Consider the following 26851-nt stretch of genomic DNA (forward strand, 5'->3'; position numbering starts at 1 on the left):
ATGGCTTCTAGTAGGAGAAGGGATGGAGTCTGAGTGGCTTTGAAGAACATCAGGATTTGCAGAAGAGGGAAAAGCCTTCCCAACAGAGGGAACAGACTCAGCGAAGGCACAGAGGAATGTGTGTAGTCTGGGAGGTCAGCCAGGTTTGTCTGGGGCATAAAGTGCATAAAGAGGAACAGAGAGTATAAAGTGCATAGTGCATAAAGGAGAACGGATCTGGGTGGAGGGTGGGGTGGGGAAAGGTTTGAAGCCCCACCGGGCTCAGGAGCAGTATGCTATATCTGTTATACTGACTACCTATATCTCGACTCCAGTAGGGGGGATGTGTGTGTGGGTGAGAGAGAGTGTGTGTATATGTGTGTGTGCGTGCGTGCGCTCGCATGCACATGTGCCTTTCCCAACCTGGCTCTCACACTGTGCTAAGAAAGGCCATCTTCCTTCCCTTGGAAGAAGAAAGTAGCTTCCTGGGCTCTTGGCTGCCTTCTTTCACCTTCCTTGCTCACAGCTGGTGAGGACTGATCTGGAAGCATCTCTGCTCACTCAGAAGTCAGACAGGAAGTCGGTTTACTCACATCACTTGGACCACTGGAATCAAGGTCCCAGATGTTACGGGCACACGGATGATAAGAAAAGAGAAATGGGCCATGATATACTAATACCCCATGTTCAACTGAAATGAGAAGATCACGCTCACCTTTTAACTGCTTCCTGATGGGCTTGCTTGGTTCTAGCCATCTCTGTCGGGTAAGAAAACATAAGATATAAAACCAAACCATGCAGGGATCCAGCAGTGCCTTAAAGGGATGGTACTCACGAGAGAGTCCACGGAGTCATCACCATGCTGTAAACCAAAATATTCCTTTTCGGTCACACCCAAGTGGTTGTATGCCAGCTCCAGAAGAACCTGACCGGTATCTTGTTTCTAGGGGGAAAAAAAAAAGGTCTAGTGGGCAAATTTTTTAAATGAATTAAGAACCAACAGTTCAATATCTTGACTGCAGGCAGAAAGGAATTAAAACGTTTAGAGATTTTATGCACACTCATATCTCACAGTGAGAAATGCTTTAATAAATGGGATGCTAAGAAGTCACATGGTACATATGGGAAGTGGGGCTCTAAGAAAAACCACATAAATATGATTTAAATTGTACAGTTAAATCATCTGAGACTTCTTCCTTCCCCTTAGCGGAGATTCCCAAGTGATGTCTGGATCAGAAAACACTGACATCACAGTGAGCAGAAACTGTCCATGACCTCCCCGTGGATCATCCACGGCAAAACCTGAGTCCCACATCAGTTTTGTTGACTCCTCGCAAGCCAGGTTAGCATGGACAGGGAAGAAAACGACTGACGGCTTAAAGGAAGGTGGCTAAGGATAAGCAAATGCCATCCTAAACACCCTCAAAGTGACTTGGCGTGTGGCACCCGCGGGGATCATGTGCCACTCTGCTCTCTGCCATCTGAAGAGAGAAGTCAGTGGGGACATTCAACCGTGCTTTGCGTCCACGACAGGACTCAGTGTTTACGGAGTCCTCTACTGGTCCTCCACATCGTCGCCACTCAGTGTTTACAGAGCGTGCATGGTGCTGGGCATGGGGACACAGCCACAGTCACTGTCCCAGAGACACCAGGCATAGAAGCAGTGACCATAATGCGGTGTGCCAAATGCTGTCAAGTGCCGTGAAACACTCAGGGCGCAGGAACCACACAGAGGACAATACAGAGGTCAATTCAACCTGGGGACCAGTGGAAGCAGCATCTGCACTGGGTCTGGGAGGGTGACAGGGCTGAGTATACGTGACACTGAGTACACTTTAAAAAATTTTTATTAATTTTTTTAATGTCTTACTTATTTGGAGGGAGGGGCAGTGAGAGGGGGACAGAGGATCTGAAGTGGGCTCTGGGCCGACAGCAGGAAGCCTGATGTGGGCCTCGAACTCTCAAACCATGAGATTATGACCTGAGCTGAAGTCAGAAGCTCAACCGACAGAGCCACCCAGGTGCCCTGAAGAAAAGGCATTTTAAACAGAGAGCCTGACACAAAGGCACAGGGGTGGGAGACAGTACAGTGTCTCTGGGAAATCGCAGATTCGCCTTCAACAGGCAGACTTCTCAGGAATCCTTTGAACCAAACCATTTGACTGAAGGACACTGAGACTCAGAAATAGACTATAAAAGAACTAGCAAAAAGACAGCTCCTGTTTGGAGTGCTTGAGAGCAGATCATGCACATGGAAATAGACCACAGGGACCAGGAAGAGCAGAATTAGAGAGCCATCAGGCCCCCTCCTGCAGCCTCCTCTTTGGTGTGGTCTTAGATTGTTTGGTCATAAGTGTGGGAATGTGAGACACACCCATTTCCTGCACACACTCACCCCCTTCCTGCCTGAGGGCCCTGCACCTGCTGCTTCCTTTACCCGGGGCAGCTTCCATCACAAGGGAATCCTGACAGTGGGGAAAAGATGGCCCGCCCAGCCCACACATTCCAAAACATGAGATACTGTCCCTCCATTAAGAGATACTCTCCTGGTGCATCAAGGAGGTATTGGTTTCCCTTGTTAGATTTTTAAAAAATTACAGAAAGAAAACTTTATTTGTTTTTGAGAGAGAGAGAGAAGGAGACAGAGAGACAGAGAGAGGCAGAGTGCGAGCAGGGAAGAACAGAGAAATAGGGAGACACAGAATCTGAAGCAGGCTACAGGCTCTGAGCCATAAGCAGAGAGCCAGATGCAGGGCTCGAACTCACGAACTGCAAGATCATGACCTGAGCCGATGTTAGATGCTTAACAGACTGAGCCACCCAGTTCCCCCCTCGTTAAAACTTGTATAGAATTTTATATTTAATAGGTAAATAACTATCAAACATCCACAAGCCAGATGTGATAGTACATGCACTTTTTATATATGCTCTCAAATTTTTGTGGCTATTCGCAAAGTCATCACCAGCATCCCCTTCGCCATGAGCAAACAGAGGTGCTGGGAGGCTCCACGCTGCCAGCTGACGGACGGTCTGCCTGCCCGAGTCCAGTCCGCTGGCTGCCAAAGGCTACGTGACCCCACAGCGTTGCATCTCCCCTTCCGAGTGCACAATTCACCCATTGTATATATTTTGCCTGACTTTCCCAGTTCTCAAGGAACTGAAACATGATAAAGGGCACGTTATAAAGAACAAGCCGCCCAGCCCAGTCCCCTACTCCACAAGAGGTCATCTTTGCTACGCCAGGTCGCTGTCCACGACCAGCCTGCTCCCGGGGATGGGCTAGGTACAGTGACGTATAAGCCAGCTTCCTGCCGAGGCTGGCTCCTGCCTATAATGTGGTCCGGGCTCAAGAGCTGGTGCCAACGCTCCCTACAAGTAGAAGATCTGAATAGACAGGGATTCAAAGCTGCCACCAGGCCCTCAGATTCAAGTTCAATGTGAGTCAGCTTTGACCAACTGCTGGAGGCTTGAGGAAGCAATAATGGCAGCAGCGCGATGGAGCCGATGGTGTTCATGACCAAGAACGCCAGGGCGCACGCTGAGTGCCAGGCCGCGTTCTAGGATCACCATTGTGGGCAGGGACTTTCCTTAACCCTGTTTACAGGGCTCCCCATTCCTCCTTTAGAAAGTTCTGACCTGGGATTCTCAGACACCGGCCCTTGCTCTCCTTCTCCCTCCTGGGACAGTCTGTCCCCATCTCCTGTAGTGCTTATCTCTTGTCTCTCAACCCCTTCGACACTGACCTGTGTTGGTCCCTTCCGTGTCCTCACTTCCCGGCAGACCTCACCCAGTTTTGTAGCCCTGCATCTGCATCCCAGCCTCAGCCCGCCCCTTAACCCTCTCATGTGCGTGTGTGACACCGTCACTATGTAGACGAGTACCAGGTACCTCAACACGTCCTTGACAGAACTGGTCATCTCCACCCCAAACCTACCCTTCTTACAGCCTTTCCCATCTCTATCGACTGTTAACTCCCATCTTGCCAGCAGCCCAGGCCATCACCCTTGACAGTCACCTTGAGGGCCTCTTTCTCATCCCAAATTCCATCTGTTAACAAATCCCACAGGCTCTGCCTTCAAAATAGGTTCAGACTTGGTTTACTCTTCGCCACCTCCACACTACCGCTCTGTCCAACCCTCCTCCTCCACTCCTCTGGTCTTTTATCATGGTCAATTAGTCCTTCCCCCACACCCGGTCTACTGCTGACGAAGCATCCAGAGTGACACCTGAGTCACATCACGTAAGGTCTCTGCCCAAACCTACCAATGATTTCTGCCTCCCTCAGAATAAAGCCAGAGGGCTCAGGATGACCTATAAGGTTCTATGCAGCACCCCCCATACCAACCCAAAAACTATCACTCTGACCTCTCTTGCTACTCTCCCCCTTGTTCATTCCACTCCGGATACACTAGCTTCCATACTGCTCTGCAACTATACTGAGTGGGATCCTGCCTCAGGACCTTTGCATTGCTATTCTTTTACCTGGAATATGCTTTCCTTCCAGAGAACCACATAGTTCTTTCTTTCATTTCTTTTAGATGAGGTCTTCCTTGGTCACTTCTATAGAAAGACAACCCCACACCTGCCCTGCTCTGGCACTCACTACTCTCCTCATCCCACTTTATTTTTCTTCTAAATACATACCACCTGACATGGTATCCATTTGTTTATGGTCCATTTCTTCACACTAGCTGTAAGCTTTAAAAGGGTAGCTGCAAGGGGCGCCTGGGTGGCTTAGTCGGTTGAGCATCTGACTTTCGCTTAGGTCATGATCTCACGGTTCGTGGGTTCGAGCCCCACGTCGGGCTCTGTGCTGACTGCCAGCTCAGAGCCTGGAGCCTGTTTCCAATTCTGTGTCTCCCTCTCTCTCTGACCCTCCCCTGCTCATGCTGTCTCTCTCTCTCCTAGAAATAAATAAAACATTAAAAAAAATTTTTTTTAATTAAAAAAAATAAATAAATAAAATAAAAGGGTAGCTGCTTTGCTGTTTTGTTCTCTGCTGTATTCTTTATACTCAGCATGAAGCCTGTCACATAGTAGATGCCCAGGAAACATTTGTTGAATAAACACTCATGTTCTTCTTAGGAAGAAGATATACAGCAAAGGAATAGCTTCCAAACCAACAACATACCTTTTAACAAAGAAGCCAGACATAAACTGTCCATTTAGAGCATCTGGAAGAGGCACATGTAACCCTTTTAGAGGCCCTACCATGCTGTGACTGCATACGAACTGCCCTCCCCTCCTGTCTGCTCAGCCATCAAGGTCCATAGTAACCTGGGGTCAGTGGGAGGCAAACTTAGGGGAGAAGTAGAAGACCCAAGGGCCAGTTTTTGTTACCCTGTCAATTTCTGTGGTCTTCCAGTACCCCTAGTTGTTCTCCTGAACCAAATCTTCTCTTTTTTTAAAAAAAATTTTTTTTATGTTTTATTTCTTTCTGAGAGAGACAGCATGAACAGGGGAGGGTCAGAGAGAGAAGGAGACACAGAATCTGAAACAGGCTCCAGGCTCCAAGCTGTCAGCACAGAGCCCGACGAGGGCCTTGAACCCACGAACCATGAGATCATGACCTGAGCCAAAGTCAGACGCTTAACTGACTGAGCCTCCCAGGTGCCCCCAAATCTTCTCTTTCTGACTCCTTTCCTTGCGCACTGAACTTTCCAGGCTGGGGCAGGTGCTGGCAGCCAGTCCAGGACGGGAGGTGACCCCTTTAGGACTGGCCAGAGGATGGGAGAGACAGGCAGGGGGCATGGGCCTAAGGGACTGGGGTAGGGCGGGGCGGGGGCAGCATGGACTGCCACAGTTCAAGGATCTTGCTGGTGGCCTGACACTGGAGGACTCATTTCCAGTCCTGCCTCTGTCATGAGCTTGAGGTGGGAGAAGCCAGGCTCCCCCGAAGCCCTGCCATCCGTAAGGCAAACCGTCTCACCACCCTCCAGATTAGACCCATCTACTCACACCTCTAATAAGCACCTGCTATGTGCCTGGTCCTGGACCAGGCCCAGGGGAAATGACACTCTGCCTGTCCTCAGGAGCTCCCAGTTTAAAGAACATATGACCTAGTAACTATAACTACCATTAACAAAATGTGACATGGGCTCTAATAAAGCATACAGGCCACCATTATGGGAGAATGAGCTCAGGAAGCTGACGGAGATGTCACAGAGGAAGTAACATCGAAGTATCAGTTAATGTCACCAAGAAGTGGGGGCAAGACCCTCCAGGTGAAGGATGTGGGCAAAGTTTTTAGGGTTATTTCCAGGCCAATCTCAACATACAAGGTCTGAGACCTCAAGCTTTCATTTAAAAATAGTTTTCATCTCTTGGTTTATAAAATAAAGAAAAATTATGTCTTATAGCATTAATTCAGAAAAAATCAAATTTGGAGAACTTACGTTGGCTTTAAAGGTCTGTACCAAGCCATCTAAAAAGCGGATGCTGCAGACGACTTCGGATCGAGTTTTCTCTTTGGGTAATTCTGAGGTGCGTATGTTATTAATTCTTCCACCCAACGCACGTAACCGGGAGGTCATAACTATCGTTGAATAACCTGTAACAGAAGATATAGTTGTTAGCTCCGACATGAAAATTACCAGCTACGCGTGGATGTACCCGACAGTCCACCCATCCCGTGTCTGCTTTGACCGACATAAAACTATCTGAGGAACTCCAATAAATGAGAACCAGATAACAGATCAAGTTTCCATTTGACTTTTGACTTCTAAGCGGCTCTAAGCAAAATGTATTGCTCCATCATAACATGTTAATAGAATTATATGGCTTATTTGTCTGTTTTATCTCCCTGGTCTAAATCCAATTTGTATTTCCCAGGCTTTTAATTTTTTTATGTTTTACTTTTTAAAATATATTTGTGTATTCTACTATTTTTTAAGGAACTAAATGTACTGCAAAAATGATTTAAAATATTAAGATATTTATTGGTCGATTAAACTACATTAAGTAACTTATAGTCATTAAAAGACACCATTTAGGGACGCCTTGGGGGCTCATTTGGTTGGGCATCTGACTTCGGCACAGGTCATGATCTCAGGGCTCGTGAGTTCAAGCCCCGCATCGGGCTCTGTGCTGACAGCTCAAAGCCTGGAGCCTGTTTCGGATTCTGGGTCTCCCTCTCTCTCTGCCCCTCTCCCGCTCATGCTCTGTCTCTCTCCTTCAAAAGTAAATAAACATTAAAAAAAAATTTTAAGTAAAGACAACCTTACAGGGATGTTTGCAGTATGTGTCTATAAAAGAGCTCCTGTAAATGGATACGAGAAAAAAACAAGCAATCTGGCGGAAAATGGGAACCACACTAGTTGTCAAAGAAATGCCAATTAAAACCACAAAGTAATGGTAACCACATACCCACCAGAATGGCTACAGTGAAATCTAACAAAACCAAGTGTTGGCCAGGGTATGTAGCAGCCGGAACTTTCAGGGACTACTGGTAAGAATGAAAATCAGCGCCACTATTTTCAAAAACTGTTTGGCTACTAGCACTGAGCATATGCATACTCTGTGACATAATTCCACTCCTAGGCATATTCCCAACAGAAAAATGTAGATTTACCCACTGAAAGACATGCATGAGAATTTTTATAATAGCCCCAAACTGGAAAAGACTCAACTGCCCATCAACAGAGGGAAATTGTGGTAGAGTCATACCATGTTTGACTATACAGCAAAGGAAATAAATGAACTACTGTTATGTGAAACACAAATTAATTCCTCTGTTAAGATGAGCAAAAGCAGCCAGATACGATAGATTACCAACAGAATGAATCCCATTTGCATGAAGTTCAGAAACAGGCAGAAGTAACCAATGCTAACAGAGTACAGAAATGTGGTTAGCCCTGTGTGAAGTGACTGGGGCGGGGGTGGGGGAGGTGGCCAGGAGACTTCTGGATGCTTATAATATTCTATCTGTTGATCTGGGCACTGATGCTGGTGTACTTGCTTTGTGAGGCTTCATCAAGCTCTACACTTATTTGTGTACTTGTCTGTATATTTCAATATCAAGTTCACTTAAAATAATACAGGTAGGAAGAGGGAGTTAGTTTAAAATCTGACTCTGTATTCGGGAAAATGGCAAGGAAGGAGGTCTTTCTAGTGAATGCAACTGTAGAGCAGTAGACTAAAAAAAGACTGAGGAAGTGTGCAGTGAGCACACGGTCACATCGCACAGGCAGGAGCCAAGGGTCTGGGCCAGCTCCTCAGCTTAGCGAGTGGAGGACGTGTAAATCTGATGAGGTCAGAGGGAAGAACGGATGAAGGTGAAGGGCTTAAGTGCAATTTAATGTTCTTTTTTATTAGTTCTCTGCAGACTTTCTAAGAGGAGCTGGGCCTTTGCACGTGCTATTCCCTCTGTCTCCAAAGTTCTTTTCTGTTTCCTCTTCCGTCCTCAGTGCCCAGCACAAGCACCACTTCTTCAGCAAAGCCGTCTCTGGTGTCCATAACTACTATTTGTGTTAGAGGCTCTCCTGTGTGGTGCTCAGCGTAATGCCACAGTTGCAGCTGGTGACATACGTAAGTAACATCGGCTTCTGCCACCAGAAGCTAAGGTCTGCATCTCCCAACACCTACCCAGCTCTGGGAGGCCGCCAATAAATGGCTGAACAACTCAATGAGTAAAAGAAAAAATGAAAAATGAAGCCAAGACTGAGCACCTGGAAAACCGGTGCTACCTGAGAAGACACACTGGGTTGTGGGAGCAGGACGGAGGCTGGAACGAAGGTGGGGACACGGCCTAGACCCGGGTTCCTCACACTGTAAAGTGCACACGACAGACCCCTCGGGGATCTTGACGAGAGGCAACCTAGGATGCATGGAGGTCTGAGGGGGGCCTGTAATTCTCAGTCTCCCAGGTGACAGAGCCGCTGACCCAGGTCTACACCGAGGAACGAGTCGCAGATGCCTGGAAAAGCAGCACTAAATGTCAGGCAGGGCCAGAGAGCAAGATTGGGGTATCAGCAGCGAGGAAGGGAGGGGCAGGAAGCCGACTGGGGCTGGGAATCAAGCCTCGGGGAGCCACAGAGGCACAGCGTAGTGGCAGGAAGCGGAAACACAAAGTCGGTGAAGCCTCCAGGAGAGAAGGGTACGCTTGGTCCCCTTTCCTACAGCGGGGGCTCCAGACAAACCCCCATTCTTCTGTAGACGGGGACAGGCAGCCGCGAACATCAATAACACAAATTCCGGGGACTAGCAGTAGGAGAAAACCTACTCTCATAAAACGCCACCCACCCCACCGCCTCCACCTTGCCCTTTCTAACGAACATGTCGTCAGAAGCAGGGATGCATTTTCTGAGTAACACCGAAAGTTATCAAAAGACAGCAAATGTGTTCCATAATGCTTTAACCACACTGAATTTAAAATGTCAAATTTATTGTTTAGTCCTTGTCTAAGAATTTCAGGTGGGCTAGAATTTTTTTCTTCTCGAGATACAATAGAATCCTTACAAGGATAATTCTAGTGGGAGGAGCACATCACTATTACCTGGGGAGCTTTAAACAAACAAGCAAAAAAAATCCCAGGCCTGTCCTGGCCACACCCAGAGACGGTGACTCAGCACCCTGGGGCGCGGGGCAGGAGGAAGGAGGCAGTCGAAGCCAGAGGAGCCCCAGGACCTGCTTCAGATGGTCAGACTCAGAATGCAGGGTCTGCGGAATCTGAGCCATTCACCATTCACCGCGGGGTCACCAAGAAACAGCAGGGCGGTTCCTCAGGGCAGCCAAAACTAAGAGCACATCACACCACGATTCTGGATGGAAAAGACCAAGGGCAATTTCGAACAAGAGCTTCCGAATGAAAGTCAGAGGGGCAGATGTGCTAAGAGCAGGCACTGATTTCCACACTGCCCCGGGCCCCAGCAGCTCCCGGTAGCGGGCACAAGCATGGGTGCTGGTGGGACTTATTAACTTGACCATGGTCAACGATGTTCCCAGCAGAGTCCTGTGACCAGGTGACAAAGCACATCAGCAACCCAAAACGATCTCTGCTATATAAAAGGGCTTGGAACCTAACAATGTCACAGATCGGAACTTGATGGAAGGCACAGATATGATCTCCCCACAACTGTTCCTAAAGCATACTTTGATAAGAGCAGACCTCATGCTGAATAACCACACAATTGAGCCATGTGGGGTTTTCAGATTGTCTTGAAATTCTATCTTAAACAATCTGGTCAAGACAATGGATGCTGACTGCCTGCCCAGTTTCCTGCAGCACAGCAATTGGGGAGCTCGGGGTTTCTATGGCTTCCCTTATAAGCCTCTTCATTCTAAACAAAGCCACAATCCAACCAGGAGCACACTGGCCTCCCCAAGCAGTAGTGATTACAGCTGCAGCAGATGCATTGTATAATATGGAAGCTTGCTTGCTGTCTGTATTTTTAAAATCAAAATCAGTTGTGGCTTCAGTATCTGTTCTGCATGACAGAGGTTCTACTGACTATAGATTTTATCAGACTGCTTGCAAGATGTATAGGAAGAGGTGACATCTCCCTTAGCCCATGGGGGGGTGGGCAAGTGCACACCATGAGTGTGAGTTAACACCCGGTGGGACGTACACTAGGTACTCAATAAAAGGCATTTTATTAACAACGCAAAGCTTCTTTTTTTTAAATGTGTTTTTAAATGTTTACTTATTTTTGAGAGAGAGAGAGAGCGAGCGAGCAGGGGAGAGGAAGAGAAGAGGGAGACACAAAATCCAAAGCAGGCTCCAGGCTCTGAGCTGTCAGCACAGAATCTGACCTGGGCCTCGAACTCACAAACCGAGAGATCATGCCCTGGGGCAAAGTTGGACACTTAACCAACCAAGCCACCCAGGTGTCCCAATAACGCTGTGCTTCTAATGCCATCAGGTACTGCCTAGACTTTGGATTTTGTAGCCAATCCTGATTTCAAATTCCTTATATAAATGTTCTGTTTCTTAAATTTTTATTTCAATAGAGACAGCCTGTGAGGTTAAAAGATAAAATAGATAGGTGACATACCATAGAGCTGCTCTATAAACACAGGTCCCAGAAGCAGGAGCACATTACCTGGGAGGTGGCAATTTGTGGCATGTGGGACACCTGAGCCCTTGTGGGTGAGGCTGGGTGACAAGGCTTCAACCATTATCCTTTTTGGGCTCCCTGTCTGCCCTGGAGCTGGGGACAGGGAAGAGGTGATGCTTTACTTCCTAAGGGTCTACATGCTGACCTGGGGAACTCTGTTCTTTTACAAGCACATGAACCATAGATAGAAAGAAGATGAACCATAGATAGAAAGAAGGGAGAGGACTATACTCTTCTCCATTAGAGAAAGAAAGAACTTCATGTTGGCCATTTCATTTTTTTTTAACGTTTATCTACTTATTTTGAGAGAGAGAAAGCAAGAAAGAGGCAGAGAAAGAGGGAAAGAGAGAATCCCAAGTAGGCTCCACATTGTCAGCACAGAGCCCGACATGGATTTGAGCCCACGAACTGTGAGCTCATGACCTGAGCCGATATCAAAGAGTCCCACGCTTAACTGACTGAGCCATCCAGGCAGCCTCATGTTAGTCATTTTAAAGAAAAATGCTGAGGTTATTTCTTACCCTTGTTTTCAAAAATAAGAACTTAGACTTTAAAAAAAATTTAACGTTTATTCATTATTGGGAAGCAGAAAGACACAGAGCATGAGCAGGGGAGGAGCAGAGAGAGGGGGAGGCACAGAATCTGAAGCAGGTTCCAGGCTCTGAGCTGTCAGCACAGAGCCTGATGTAGGACTCGAACCCGCAAACCACGAGATCATGACCTGAGCTGAAGTTGGGCATTTAACCAACTGAACCACCCAGGCACCCCAAGAACTTAGACTTCTAACTCAACAGTGCGAGTTTCAGTTAAAAGTAAAAAAAAGCAGTTCTGATTTATTAACACCTAATTTGTGAGTAAACGCTACATATGAACCACAGGTGGCTCAACACAGGAACTCGGACTAATCATCAAGCCGGCCTAGGCCAATGCTACCACCTAGTGGCCATCAGAGGAACATACTGCACCTCCTACCCTATGACTTTCTACTTCCTTTCTGGAGAGAAACAGGCACAGCCTTACTCCCTTTTCTTATCACAGTTCAACTTCAAAAAAATATCTCACAGTACATAAGGCCTTCTCTGTAGCCAAATTCCCTCCTTATCCCTAATTCTTCTTCCCCAGTGAACTCAGGAGAGGTGGTTTTTTTTTTGGTGGGGGGGGGTTGGGTGAGGAGGACATTTATGAGCCCCAACAGATATCTGATCAGCTAGAGGGGGATGTCTCTAGCATGTATAATCAGCCATGCTAGAGAGATGACTCATCAAATACCAATATTGCTTTTTTCACCTTTCCATTGTAAATACACGGCGCTCAGGCTGCATTAGGGGACAAATGCACACTGCTCACGACTTTACTGCATACGGACAGGAAAACACAAACCTCTTTCTGAATGCTGACTGCATGTCACACAAGACAGCTTCTTTAGCTCTAGTCTGTTTTATGGCCAGGTTTACGTGTTCCTTAAACTCCTCTGAAGTAGGGTACTCCCTTGTAAAGATTTATAAACATCTGGATAGAGATTTACTTATTAAGCTCTAGCTTAAAATCAGATCAAACTGTAAGAATGTATGCTTTGTAATTAAGCTGCTAACAAAGAAACAGTGATTAAAATGAGACTTTTTAAACCAAAGACTTAAATAAAACTTTAATGTGTTTGATTTGATCATCTGGGGAACTTGCTAAAATAGATTCCTGGGCACCACCTACAGAAATTATGGTTTGGTAGGGACCGAAGAAATTGCATTTTAAAAGTTAATTTTTTTCCCAACTCATAGAAAAGTTGCAAGAAAAACAGAACTCCCATATACCCCCATTGGCTGGATGTAATTAAACTTTTTGCCATGTATGCTTTCTCTCCTACACACCCCCACCCCTTATGCTTTTTACTGAACACTTGGAAGGGGTAGATATTACGCCCCTTTACCTCTGAATATTTAGCATGCCTCTCAAGCACAAGGACATTTCAAGACACAGTACAACTATTTTACTGGGACAATTTCACACTGATAAAAGCACTTAATGTAATATACAGCCCATATTAAAGTTTCGCAAATTGTTCCAATGATGTCCTTTATTTCTTTTCTCCTGATCCAGGATCCAAACCAGGACCTTGCCATTGCATTAACTGTCAGAGTGAAGTTGCATTTTTAATAAGCATCCCCTGGGGAATCAGGCAGCGGGTCTGAGCACCATGGAGTGGAAAATACTCAACCTGGGGAATCCCAGGGTTCCTTTCGGTTTTGACCGTATGTGTCTACAGCCAGGGCTTGGTTAGGTCAGCACCCTGCACCAGTTTTCCTACATTACAAATCACTTCCCAGAGCTGAAAGGAGTTTCTGTAGCTTAGCAGCTGTCCCCTCACTTAGTCTGGGGAAGCACTGCCTATTAACACTGTTGAAGTAGCACAGACTTTCCAGTCTCTATGTCCGTGCTGGGACACTTGTCATAACAGAGGAAGAAAGCAACACGAAAATAACTCGTTCAAAGGGGGTTCTAGGACTTGATATTATGTAACCAGATGTCTTGGCGTGTTCGCCCAAATTAGTTTACATCTTTCATAGACAGTGATTCCTAACAATTCCTAATATCCAAGTTGTAAAAAAGGCAGCAGGGTCTTCTGAAATGTACTTTTGCAGAAATGACGGCCAGTCAACTACAATTGTGGTAAGGAAGGAAGGAGACAAAAGGAAGAGATACATACATTTTGCGATTAGGCTTTGCCAAAGTTATTAATGAAACTCAGCCGTACCAATTAGTGATTTTAGTTCTCATTTATAAAATACTCACATCTTACAAAAAACACACTTCTGTATACTATTTTACTTTATTATTTTTAAATTATATGCATCTGATAAAATTACAGTGGGGCACTAGGGTGGCTCAGTTGCTTAAGTGTCCAACTCTTAGTTTTGGGCCAGGTCATGATCTCATGGTTCATGGGTTCAAGCCCCACATCAGGCTCTGCACATCTGCGTACTGGAGCCTGTTTGGGATTCTCTCTCGCTCTCAAAAAAAAAAAAAAAAAAAATTACCATACACCTGGTACATGAAATTGAATTTTCCTCATGATTAATTTCCATAAATTTATCAATAATACTTTCTGGAAATTACCACCACCCCCCTCCCCCCATACTTGCCTTTTTAATATCCAAAGTGCTACACTGCATAACAATACAAAGATAAATATATTGACTTCTTTTAAAAACTGGTTTATAATGTAAACAATCACTATGAACATTTCTAAATTAGAAAAAGTCTATTAAGGATGACATGTTCATATTGCTAATTCAATGTTAGCCAATGCAAATTTTTCAGCACAGAGGCTCAGGACAAATTAATTTTTAAATAGCATTTTTAAAGCTTAAAGGCTGTTAATGAAAGTAATAATTGCAGCTGACAATGGAAGTTATTGGTGCACAAGACTTATTTTTAATTTGGGCATGCATATATAAAAGTATTTAATATCTTACTTAGGAAAAAAGATGCTTCTGTGAGCACATTTATGAAAGTTTTTAACTCTCACACTTCACATTACGCGCCACCACATGGGAGAAAATGCTCATGCAAGTCCCTTCAACAGCACAGCTCACCACTCAGATTATCTTGCAATTATTAATGCGAACACTCCAGGCGTACAGTCTTGGGATCAAATCATTTGTTCCAAAGCTCCTGTAATTTGTTCAGGAAGTGGATCTCCGACTAGAGCCCCTGGGAAGCAGGGCGGGGTAATCTGTAGGATTAGTTGTTTTCAGATAGAGACCCCTAATTAGTGCCTTGTTCTCCTGCAACTTCAAAATGCTGAACAGTTTTCTTATTATGGAGTCAGGGTTTATTTATAGGTTCAACACCACGACACTTGCAAAATTCACAAAATAAGAAAGTTATACTTGATATTGGGAGATAACAAGAAGCAGTTTCGGGGCGCCTGGGTGGCTCAGTCGGTTAAGTGTCAGACTTCGGCTCAGGTCATGATCTCACAGTTCGTGGGTTCAAGCCCCGCGTCGGGCTCTGTGCTCACGGCACTGAGCCTAGAGCCTCCTTTGGATTCTGTGTCTTCCTCTCTCTCTGCCCCTCTCTCACTCATGGTCTGCCTGTCTGTCTCTCTCTCAAAAATAAGTACACATTAAAATTTAAAAAAAAAAAAAAAAAAGTAGTTTCAAGCTCCCTGAAGGGCAAGATAGAGAACTTTGTAGGGGCTGCAGATGCCTTTGGGAAAGAGGTGATGTTGCTATAAAGAGAAGCCAATCTCTTAGGTTCCATGAGCAAAGTTTTCAGGGTGGTGATGAGAAGCTAGTTTGACCCTAAGTGAGGAGAACACTGACATTGCACTCATTGAGTCTGTTAGATGAAGTCATTGCCCCCCGCCCCCTTTTTTTGAAGCCTCACAGAGGGAAGAAGCACAAATCCTAAGTGCATAGCTCTTAAGAAGCCTGGCAGGAGCAGTCCCCCCCACCCCCCATCCAAACAAACTTCCCCCAGAGGTGACTACCCTTCTAACTTTTAACACCATCTTCATGAGATTTATTTTTAAATAGTAAACTCTACTCCCAACATGGGGCTCAAACCTATGACCCCAAGATCAAGAGCTGCATGTTCTACCGACTGAGCCAGAAGGTGCCCCTTGAGATTTTTTTTTTCTTTTTTTTTTTTGAGTAGGCTTCACACCAAGTGCAGAGCCTAATGTGGGGCTTGAACTCACGACCCCAAGATCAAGATCTGAGCTGAGATCAAGAGTCAGATGCTGAAATGACTGAGCCAACTCGGTGCCCCTCTTCATGTGAATTTTTCTTTTTTTAAATTTATCTTTGAGAGAGTGAGTGAGCAGGGGAATGGCAGAGAATGACAGGGAAAGAGACGTAGAATCTGAGGCAGGCTCTGAGCTGTTAACACAGAGCCCGATGTGGGGCTTCAACCCAGGAACGGTGAGATAATGATATGAGCTGAAGTCAGACGCTTAACCGACTGAGCCACCCAGGTGCCCCATCATGAGATTTTTAAAAGTTTTTTTTTTTTTTAACGTTTAGGAAAGGTTACCCAGGTGCAGTGCTACACCGCGCCCCTGCCCCAAATCCCCCAGGCCTCTGCTCCCCCAGGGCTGTATGCAGCACGCGCGGGGACGCATCTGAGGTCTATGCAGCACGGGCTGCAGAGCAGTGAGAAGCGTGGGATGCGGCCTCCCCCAGGTGAGGCTCTGAACCGTGTCTGGTGAACTTCTCCCACTACGAAGCCACCTCGGTGAACCCAGAAACTCCAGAGGTCGGCAAGCCTGCCTCCTGGAGGGAATACGCCGGAGGACACACTCCAGCCCTTGGAGCGGCTGAACCAAACCATGTGGAGGAAAAGGGCTCCAGGACGTCCGACCAGACAGACAAGCTGCCCCTTATCCTCCCAAAAGCTGGCCAAAGCCCCACACTGGACTAGGACTTCAGTTTCAGACCCTCAATCTTGGTTATAAGTACTCTCAACCCTGAGTACTACTTTGGCAAGGGAGTTCTGGACCAGTTACTCAGTACTCATTTACTGCGCACCTGCTGTCAGGCTGGGGGGCAGGGTGCACAGAGGCGCCTGAAGTTTCAAGATCTAAGGGAGATGAACGCCCAGGGTGCCAGGGGAGCTGGAGGAGGGGTCCCAACCTGACTGGCATGGGCAGTGGGACCAGGCCACAAAGGTGTCCGGGGGAACCTTGCAGGATAAGAGGAAGTCGACTAGGTAGAAGGGGCTCCCAACACGGCAGTGCATGTGCAAAAGTCAGGAGGGGAAACACATTTTAGGAACTGCAAGGAGAGAGATTTAGCAGGAGTGTCTCAGGAATGACTGGTATCCTAAAGAGATCTCAGGGAGCAGAAGATTTGGTGCTTCAAAAATCCAAGCAGCCGTCACACAGGATATGGTGTGAGGCTATGAGGTCAGCAGCAATGGAATCACACGTAGGTTGGAACCCTAGTTTAACCCCTTAGTAGCTGTGTGAACTTAGAAATCACTCACCCTTTTCCTTACCGACAAAACGGGGGAAAGGGGGGGGGTTTCTATGCTCTCCAAAGTTTTAAGCACTGAATATGTCTGCAAATCCACTGGCACCTAGCAGAGTCCAATCAATGGTACTTATGACTACTATCCTTAGACTGGTTTGTTTAGACCCCCAGGGTGCAAATGGGTGAAGGATGAAAGAAACAGATTTCCCTTTAACAGAAGGAAGAGCTTTTGAACAGTCAAGGCTGCACAAATATGGAAGGGACTGCATCAGGAGAGAGACAGATCCCTGTCAGTAGAGGTGATCAAGCAGAGAAGCCAGAGAAGGCCTNCCACTATGACGTCTGCTTCCACAGTGCCAAGGTTAAGTTTCTGTACATGTAAGCCGCTCAAAGCAGCACTGTTCCAAATGGGACTCCTTATACACAGGACTTCTCATGGGAAAGAATTCTAAACGGGTACTTCATTCTTGAAAAAAAACTAGAATGGCCCATCACTGAAACAGGGGATAAAAGAATATGAATGGACAAAAGGCAATACATAAGTTTCAAAATATAGACAGTAGAGTATGTTTTACATTGAGCTATTTTCACCTAAAATTGAGTTACCAGTCTCTTTCCATTCTCCCTCTAGATGGTTCTAAGAGGCCCCAAATGGACTGGAAAACAGGATGGAATAAATTTACTCTATAGGGACATGAGTTGAGTTGCATAAACTTTACAAAAATACTGTGCTAATATTTGCCCTCGGGGCCCAGACACGCCCATTTGGGTGTCCGTCCATGCTATTTCTATGCTGGGCTCCAGCCCCCATCCCTTTATAGCTAAAAGCAGCAGAAGCCTTCAGAAAGGAAAACAGCTAAAGTCACTTTGGAAGGCTTGAGATGTGCTAATCGCAACTCGTCCCAGCCAAGAAGCTGGAATCTCACAACAGGACCATCCCGCCAGCTTCGTCCCTGCCAACGAGTCTGAAGCCAGGGGGAGCCTGGCCAGAGAAACCCAATCCTCACCACCAGGAGCCCTCGCCATGATTTTATCTCAAGGAAATCCAGAAAAATACCGTCCAACCCTGAACCCCTCCCTCCCGCACCTCTCGTCGCTGAAAGCATCACCTTATTTGTCACTAATCAGCCAAGGTACTTGGGAAGCCACTGCTCCATTTTTCCTTACTTTTCACTGGTTTTCTTTCAATTTTCCAGCCGAGAGCCCTTGGAAGGCTCCTTCCAGCTTTAAAATCCCCTGCCAGTAAGGTTGTAACCTGAGGGGCCATCTCCAGCCTCTCTAGAAAACAAAATAAGACGTATTCTTATGTAGCCTAGTCAGACTTCCAGGGCTTTACGACTTGGTGAGATGGAGTCAGAAGATGAATGAGAGGAAACTGCATGGACTCTACCAAAGACAGAAAGGAATGCCAAAATGCTAATCGGAGTAACAGTGTTGAGGAATATTTGAATGCAAATAATGTATCTTGTAGCTGCCACTGTTACATTTGCTCCTAGTGAGGCCTTCCCTGTGCTAGGAGTCAGGACTACAGAAATATAATCCAGTCTCTGCTTTCAAGGAGCACAGGGGAAGAGTGACACCCCTGGCGGGGGGCTCCCGGGGGCCAGGGCTCGCTGGAAGCCTGAAGGAATAAAACAGACCCAAGTTCCAGTCTCTGCTCAGCCACTTCCAACACAACAGGATGTTGGTCAAGTGAACTCTGAAAGTCTGGTTGCCGCACATGTCAAGAATTCAGAGGAGGGGCGCCAGGGTGGCTCAGTCGGTTAAGTGTCCGACTTCGGCTCAGGTCACGGTCTCATGGTTCGTGGGTTCAAGCCCCGCATCAGGCTCTGGGCTGACAGCTCAGAGCATGGAGCCTGTTTCAGATTCTGTGTCTCCCTCTCTCTCTCTGCCCCTTCCCTGCTCATGCTCTGTCCCTCTGTCTCAAAAATAAATGTTAAAAAAAAATTAAAAAAAAAAAATTCAGAGGAGCAGTGCCCTCCTGCCCGGCTCATGCACACACTCACCACCAGCTGCTACGAGTACTGATGCGCCCATCCTATCCCTCCCTCCTAGTCCCTGGGTCACTGTCACCCCCGGGCTTCCCGTCCTGAGGAAGAGCCAAGGGTCCTCCAAGGTTTTAGAGGTGTCTAAATACTCTTGCACCCATTACTCCTGACTCCATTCACTCTGACTGAGCCTGGTGGGCAGCATTCTGTTCCCATCTTACAGATTGGTAGACTAGACTCCAAGAGCCATGCCTGAGTCACACAGCTGGACTCCAAATGGGGCGATGATCCCAAGCTCCATGCAGGCATCACACACCTGCCCACTGAGTCCACTGGCCCGCATGACTGGGAAGGAAGATGAATTACAGGTGATTCACTGGAGGGGAAAAGGCCCTACTTAATCACTACTGTCTCTGTAATTTCCTGACGAAAGGTATGTTCTTACCTTTCGAGATAATCTTTGTAAACACTCCCCACAGCTCACATGTTGGTAGATTTCCTCTTAAGGAGGAAATGGTCCAGAAACCCGTCCCCCCCCCATTTAATTCTGCAATATCAGAAACCTGAGTAACGACTTGGGTATTTATTACCGTATTCTCTCTGCTCTAAGATGACACAATTGAATTAACAGGTGTTTCAAGAAACCGTAATGAAAAATTTATAGGAAAAGTTTAAAGTACCCTTGGATGGCCCAGGTCATGCCGATTAGAGAAAAGTTAAAATGTGGCACACATCTCTCAGCATTGAGGAAGCCTAGTAAACTACTTCCTCTTGTTTTGTTTTGGGCTGGAGTGCGTGCGCATGACACCTGAAGGCGAAGTCTCCGGGCAGCCACCCCGGGTTAATCATTAGCAGTGGGAGAACAGGAGTAGGTCACCTCATTTCTTGAGGCCGGGCGCTCAGTTTGGCCTGGGGCCTCTCCGACCCTCTGACCAACGGCTCTCTCCAGGGTGATGCTGAGAGGGGCACGCCAGCCCCAGAGCTGGCCAGGTCCCCCCTCCACTGCACCGGCCTCCAGGGATCCTAGGACTTGGAAGACTCATGACGGAAGAGCCCAGCCCTCAGAAGGCTGGACTTCTCAGTGAACTTGAACTCAACTAGACCTTTTTTCCCTCACCTGCACAAGGGGTCCCTAAGCCGAGGATCTCCTGAGGACAGCCACGGGGTGGGGCACCTGAGGTGTGCCAGCCACACAGCATCTAAACCTTGCTGTTCTTACCGGGGGAGGTACGCAGGCTGTGCAGAACCTCGCTCCGGGCTGGGAAAGATACATCGGCTCCAATCACCCACACGGAGCTGGCACTGGAGGGGAAGGAGAGGCCAGGAAGGCAGAGGAGCATCCGCGCAGGGTGTGCTCTGATCCGTGCACATCAGATGACACACGCCAGCCCACGGTGTTGTCTGGATGAGGGGCATTTTTTTTCCAAGCTGTACTCGTTCCTACTATCCCACTGTGAAACATCTGTCCCGGTATTTCAAACACTTCACTAGCAGTTTTTGTTGCTACGGTTTACCATCTTTCACCTGTTGAAACCATAACCATGGCTCGGTGTCCAGATGATTTCTAGTGAGTAGGGCTCCAACTTCCAAAAGATCCCATTGCAAACATGGAAAGGGAAGAAGGAGCAAGGGACCAAGGACTGTCACAAGTGTCAGGAAAGCGGGGCCCAGGGGAGCCTTGCTTCAGGGCAAAAGCACCAGAGATGTGTGGCCGCAAGGTGACCCAAAGGGGCTAGGACCCCCACCCCACCCCTCTGGGAGGAAAATGCAAAATAGGTGAGCAGGGAATTGATGAGGATTTGGGCAAAAACACTAGATTTTCTCTTTTTGGTCTTTTCTACCAGACAGGGCAATCCTTTTATCCTTGGGAAGGACAGAATTAATAGGGGACCAGAGGGCATCTCCTATGACCCACACTCCACACCTGTCACCTCGTTTGACTTTGACGTCAAAAGAGAACGAGGCTGAATGCGGCAAGGACGGTGCCTGAGGTGACTTGGGGAGGAGGGAAATCAAACCCAGTGGCTCCTGGTCATGTTCCTCCTAAATCTCAGTTTCTCTCGGTCTTTCTTATGGTGAAACAAACAGAACACAAAACTTGCCATTTTAAAGCATACAATTTGGGGCGCCTGGGTGGCTTAGTCGGTTGAGCGTCCGACTTTCCCTTAGGTCATGATCTCGCGGTTCATGGGTTCGAGCCCCGCGTCGGGCTCTGTGCTGACTGCCAGCTCAGAGCCTGGAGCCTGTTTCGGAGTCTGTATCTCCCTCTCTCTCTGACCCTCCCTTGCTCACGCTGTGTCTCTCTCTCCGAGAAATAATAAATAAATAAATAAATAAATAAACAAATAAATAAATAAAAAGAGAAATAAAGCATACAATTCAGTGGCGTTAATTACATTCACAATGTTGTGCAACCATCACCACTACGTCCAAAACGTTTTTTGACTCCAAACAGAAACTCTGCACCCATTAAGCAATAGCTCGTTATCCCTCTCCTCCCCCAATCTTTGGCAACCTCGACTTTGTCTCTGTGAATTCACCTATCCTAGGGATTTCATATAAGTGAATTAGACAATATTTGTGCTTTTGTGTCTGGCTTATTCACTTAACATAATGTCTTCAAGGTTCAGCCATTGTACTGTGTCAGAATGCCAATTCTTTTTTTTTATTAAAAAAATTTTTTTGTAAGGTTTATTCATGTTTTAGAGACAGGGAGACAAAGAGTGGGTGGGGACGGGGCAGAGAGAGAGGGAGACACAGAATCCGAAGCAGGCTCCAGGCTCTGAGCTGTCAGCACAGAGCCTAACACAGGGCTTGAACTCACAGACTGTGAAATCATGACCTGAGCTGAAGTGGGATGCTTAACCGACTGAGCCACCCAGGCGCCCCAGAATGCCATTCCTTTTTAAGACTGAATAATATGCCATTGTACAATGACACCACATTTTGTTAATCTATTTGTCTGTTGGACACTTGGGTTGTTTCCCTTTTGGGTATTGTGAATAGTGCTGCAATTAATATCTCTGTGCAAGCATTTATTTGAGCCTGTTTTCAATTCTTTTGGGTATATATCTAGGAGTGGAATTGCTGGGACATGGCAATTCTATGTTTAGCTTTTTGAGGACACCAGATTTTTCTACAGAGGCTGCACCATTTTACATTCCCATCAGCAACAGAAGAGGGTTCCACTTTCTCTACAACTGTACCCATACTTTGTATCCTTTTTTGATTATAGCCATCCCAGTAGTTGTGAAGTGATAGCTCACTGTGGTTTTGATTAGCAATTCCCTGATGACTAACGATGTCAAATATCTTTTCATGTGCTTATTAGGCACTTGTAGATCTTCCAAGACATGTCTATTCAAGTCCTCTGACCATATTTTTAATTGAGTTATCTTAATTTGGGTTGTTGACTTATAGGACTTCTTCCTGAATAAATCCTTATGAGATATAGGATTTTCAAGTATTTTCTCCTAATCTGTAGGTTGTCTTTTCTTTCTTGATAATGTCCTTTGATGTATTAAAGTTTTTAATTAATTAATTTACTTATTTTGAAAGAGAAAGTACAAGCAGAGGACGGTTAGCAAAAGAGGGAGAGAGAGGATCCCAAGCGGGCTCCACACTGACAGTGCAGAGCCCTATGAGGAGCTTGAACTCACAAACAGTGAGATATGACCTGAGCTGAAACCAAGAGTTGGACACTTAACCAACTGAGCCACCTGGGTGTCCCCAAAATTTTTAATTTTGATGAAGTCCAATTTATCTACTTTTCTTTTGCTCGTGTTTTCTCATCTTAACCAAGAACCCATTACTAAACTCAAGGTCATGAAGATTTACTCTTCCCTCCACACCGCCCCCATGAATTTTATGACTTTGGCTCTTATATTTAGGTCATTGATCCATTTTGAGTTAATTTTTGTATATGGTGTGAGGTAGGGGTAGGGGTTTCCCTGGCCTTTCCCCCCCCTTAATTTATTTTGAAAGAGAGAGAAAGAGAGCGAGCGAGCGCATGCAAGCATGGGGGGGGGGCAGAGAGAGAGGGAGAGAATCCCAAGCAGTTTCTATGCTGTACAGAGCCAGACCTGGGGCTCGATCCCACAAACTGTGAGATTGTGACCTGAGCTAAAATCAAGAGACGGATGCTCAACCAAATGAGTCACCCAGGTGTCCCTGTCCTGGCTTTTCTGACCAGGGTCCCTCCCTACCATGGTCCTCTGGCAGAGCTAGCTAGCAGTGCTGCACTAGACCATGAACTTCATGAAGGCAGAATCTAGGTCTCTTAGAAATCACCACCATGGTGCAGGGGTGCAGGCAGCCCAACGTCTGGTACTCATTAGGTGCTCAAAAGTTGGAAGCTGGATGGATAGACAACTGAATGGCTGAGCTACTAGGGACAGGCTCCACCCCACCCACTTACCACGACTGCAAGCACCCACAGCTGGCTGCGCAACTCTTGTTTGTAACAAATGACAGGTTAAACTTATTAAGAGCTAAATGTCTATCAACAATTCATTTACAAACTCCAATCAGTTAACTGAAAATGACCCAGGATCTAACTAGAGAGCTTAACGGAGCCCCAGCCCTGGAAAGCTCATCATTTCCTCACAATCTCCTAGCTCAAGCCCCTCATGACACAGACGAGAAGATCCAAGAGCGAAAAAAGGCCAGGACTTCCCAGAGCCTGGGTCTCAACTCCCAGAGTTTCCCCCACCAAATGCAGCCCTCAGTGATCACCCACTGTAGACAAGCAACAAAAAGGTATGAGGTTAGTCTGAACGACTTCAAATGGCAGCAGTGGCCGTCCGGCCCCAAAGCCTCCCAGTGAAAAAGTGAACCCTGAGTCCCTGATGCCATGACGCCCTAAGGACCATCACCTGCTCTCCCCGCACAGCACCTCACTGCTCTCACTGTGCCCCTTGCCCGTTCCCAGGTTATGCCAAGCTCCTTCCTACTGCTGAGGGCTTACTTCCCTCAGACATCCTCCACTCAGCTCTCTCCACGTGTCTGCTCCAGTTCTACCTAACAGCGAGGCCTTCCTGTCACTCTTTATGTCCCTTACTCTGTATTTCTCCTTACCAGTGATCACCATCAGACATATTAAATATTTCTGGTCTCCTCCCAATTCCCACATCCCTTACTCCTAGTGCAATGGTGGTTCCTCAAAAGGCCAGGACTTTATTAGCTAACGGCTGTATGCCTCACACCTGGACTGGCGCCTAGCACACATGAGGTCCTCGGTAGGTATCTGTGGAATGCAGGAAGACAGGGTAAGACGGGGAGCACCATTCTCAGTGTTTACCATACCGCCAAGCATTACACAGGGAGAGTGCAAACTCATGGTCAGCACTGAGCCACGGAGGCCTGCAAGTGTACTTCTGGACCCACGGGGCTGGCCCTGCTGACTGGGGCAGACAGGGCCGGGACGCTGTGTGTGATCAAACACTCCCAACCGGCTCAGTCAAGTCTGAGATGCCGGCAGCTGTCCGGCTGCTGACCTGGCCACTGAAAATGGACTCTTCCACTGGCGCTTAATAAATGCTCGCGAGCTCACGCAGGAACAAAGGAATAAACAACTAATGTACACAGGGCTGACACCTAGACTCTGAGAAGGCCTGTCAGCAGTAAGAACAGGTCACCCCAACAATGCTGGGAAACGGTCTAATTCCATTTCTAGGAACCCACTGTCAGGAAACAGCTAGACATGAAACAGTCATTTGCGGGACTGTCCTCTGAGCAATACTTCACATTGAGAACTGCACCCAAAAAAGCTAACTTCCAACTGGACCGGGCCCCGTTAAATAAATCACAAAAGAGCCACCCAGGAAAACTTCATAATGGGAAATACTAGAATAGTTAAGTAAAAAAGGCTGGTTATGAAATTGTATCTACCGTGAACACAACTATTTAAGGTAATTAATTCTAAAGGAACTCAAGATCATAAATACAATTGATAGTTTCTTCATATCCTTTCAACCTTTCTGTATTTCCTGAATTATAATGAGCAATAATGCGTTTGAAGAAAAGCAAACTGATAAAACTTAAAAAAAAAAAAAGGCTGTCACCTCATATTGTACTGGCCCCCACGGTGTGTAACTACGTAAACCTCTGTCTAGCCACCTCCTCTCCAGTTTCTGCGTTCACCTCACCCTGTTTCTCCCTCTTCCTCTGGCTCCAACTGCTCGCCCAACTCCACTGCCAGCCCAGCGCTTGGGCCTGGTCAGCCACGCCTGCAACCACTACCCCCCACCCCCAGCCCCCACCCAAATCCCACTCCAAGGCTGAGCTGTCCCACCCAACACTCTCCCAGCCCACAGACCCCAGGCTCGCTCCTTCGTCCCAGCTCTGAGCAAGTTACTGAAGCTCTCTCTCTCGCTCTCTCTCTGAGATGCCATTTCCAACTCCGGGAATTCAGGCTGACCTCACTCATGGGAGCCTCTGAAGGCCCAGGGAGCTAACGGACCCCCACCTTACAGGGAGCAAGGACCGCCCCCCCCCAAGGACTTCTAAAGGGGAGGGTGAGCATGCCAATGGCTGTGTGCTCTGACCCTGCCTTGTGTTGAGTCTCAATCTGCTGGTTCTACCCAGGCTCATGAAGCTGGATTTCTTTATCCTCTACCTGCCTACGTCTGGGCACCTGTCCTTTCCTGAAGGGAAAAGAAGCAGGTGTGCTCTTGGATCTCAGATCAACACAGCGGTTGCTTGGCTGAAATTCCCACCTCCCTGGTCGGAGCCCAGCTCTTGCAGAAAGCGGATGCCCAGATCTCCAGCAGCCGCCCCTCCTGAGGCCTCATTCTGTCTTCAGAAGACATTCCCAGCATTTTACTTAAGTTCCTGATGCCTCCTTAAACCATCCCCCCTCCTCCACACCAGCATTCTCCCACCACCTCAGCTCAGTGCTTGCTTCTCCTCCTTTAGTCAGGGATTTCCATGTTCTTCCCTTGTGACCCTTCTGCATTCATCCGCCTCTAACGCCTGAGGTACTTCAAGAGCCCCACCTGCGGCCAGGCTCCGAGGAACCTGCTGGGCTTCAGGTGCGTCAGAGGCTGTCTCAGCTTCCTGCTCTCTGGAACTCATCAGCTGCTCAGAGACAGAAATGCATAAATAATCTAATAATCGCCTTCCAGTGTGGTTAGTGCTGGGAGGACAGCTGTGTGCCACTGGCTGCTGCGGCCCTGTCTAGGCTGTGACCACAGCTCAGCCCGGGACGAAAAATGCTTCGAAGGGGATTCTTGCGGCAAAGCTAGACCTTGAAGGACGAAGTATCAAAACAACAAAATCAAATCAGTCCATACTTATCTCAAAGCCCTCAGGGTCCCCTACTGCCCCTCCTCCATCATCACCCTCATCGGATTCCAATCTGGCTGCCACTCTGCAGACACCTGGGTGCACCTGTCACTCCGAGGTATCCCCACGGAGCGGAGTAGAAAGGGGTGCCGCTGTGCTTCTTTTGTTTCTTCTGTACGTTCTTCTCCAGGAGCCTCCTCCTGACTGTGGTCAAAGTATGGCTTCTAGACAGCAGCCTCAGCATCACCCGGGCGCTTGCTAGAAAGGCACACTCTCAGGCCCTGCCCGGCCCTCCAGGATCTGTGTCTTCTCCTACGCATGTTAGAGTCTGAGGGACCCTGCTCCCACTCCAATCCAGTTTCCCTCAGGGCTTCAGCTTTCCCCTTCCCACTGCTGCCAGCTGCCATCTTCCGGTGCCTCCGACATCCACGCAACGAGCAGCCCGGCCTCCAAAGCGCCTGCCTCCTCAGCTCCACGGACCTTCACGGCCACCCCGGCGCGGCACCACCTCAGCCTCCCCTGCCCGGGGCAGCACGTGCACACAGCTCCCTCCAGCTGAGACCTCTGGCTCCAC

The 26851-nt window shown here is 47.4% G+C and overlaps 1 protein-coding gene across 1 annotated transcript in view; it reads right to left on the reverse strand.

Moving 5' to 3' along the window:
- The window catches only part of PTPN3 (protein tyrosine phosphatase non-receptor type 3), a 75911-nt gene extending 69390 nt beyond the window's left edge, over window positions 1-6521 (reverse strand). The window contains exons 1-3 of the mRNA XM_077769842.1: window positions 6375-6521; window positions 815-922; window positions 695-737 (exon numbers count right to left, since the gene is read on the reverse strand). Coding sequence (XP_077625968.1) covers window positions 695-737; window positions 815-922; window positions 6375-6512 — 289 coding nt within the window. The 5' untranslated portion in view covers window positions 6513-6521. The remainder of the gene's footprint in view (window positions 1-694; window positions 738-814; window positions 923-6374) is intronic.
- Window positions 6522-26851: the final 20330 nt, after the last annotated feature.

This window comes from Crocuta crocuta, unplaced genomic scaffold (genome assembly GCF_008692635.1).
Source record: "Crocuta crocuta isolate KB4526 unplaced genomic scaffold, BGI_CrCroc_1.0 scaffold95, whole genome shotgun sequence".
NCBI classification, from domain to species: domain Eukaryota; kingdom Metazoa; phylum Chordata; class Mammalia; order Carnivora; family Hyaenidae; genus Crocuta; species Crocuta crocuta.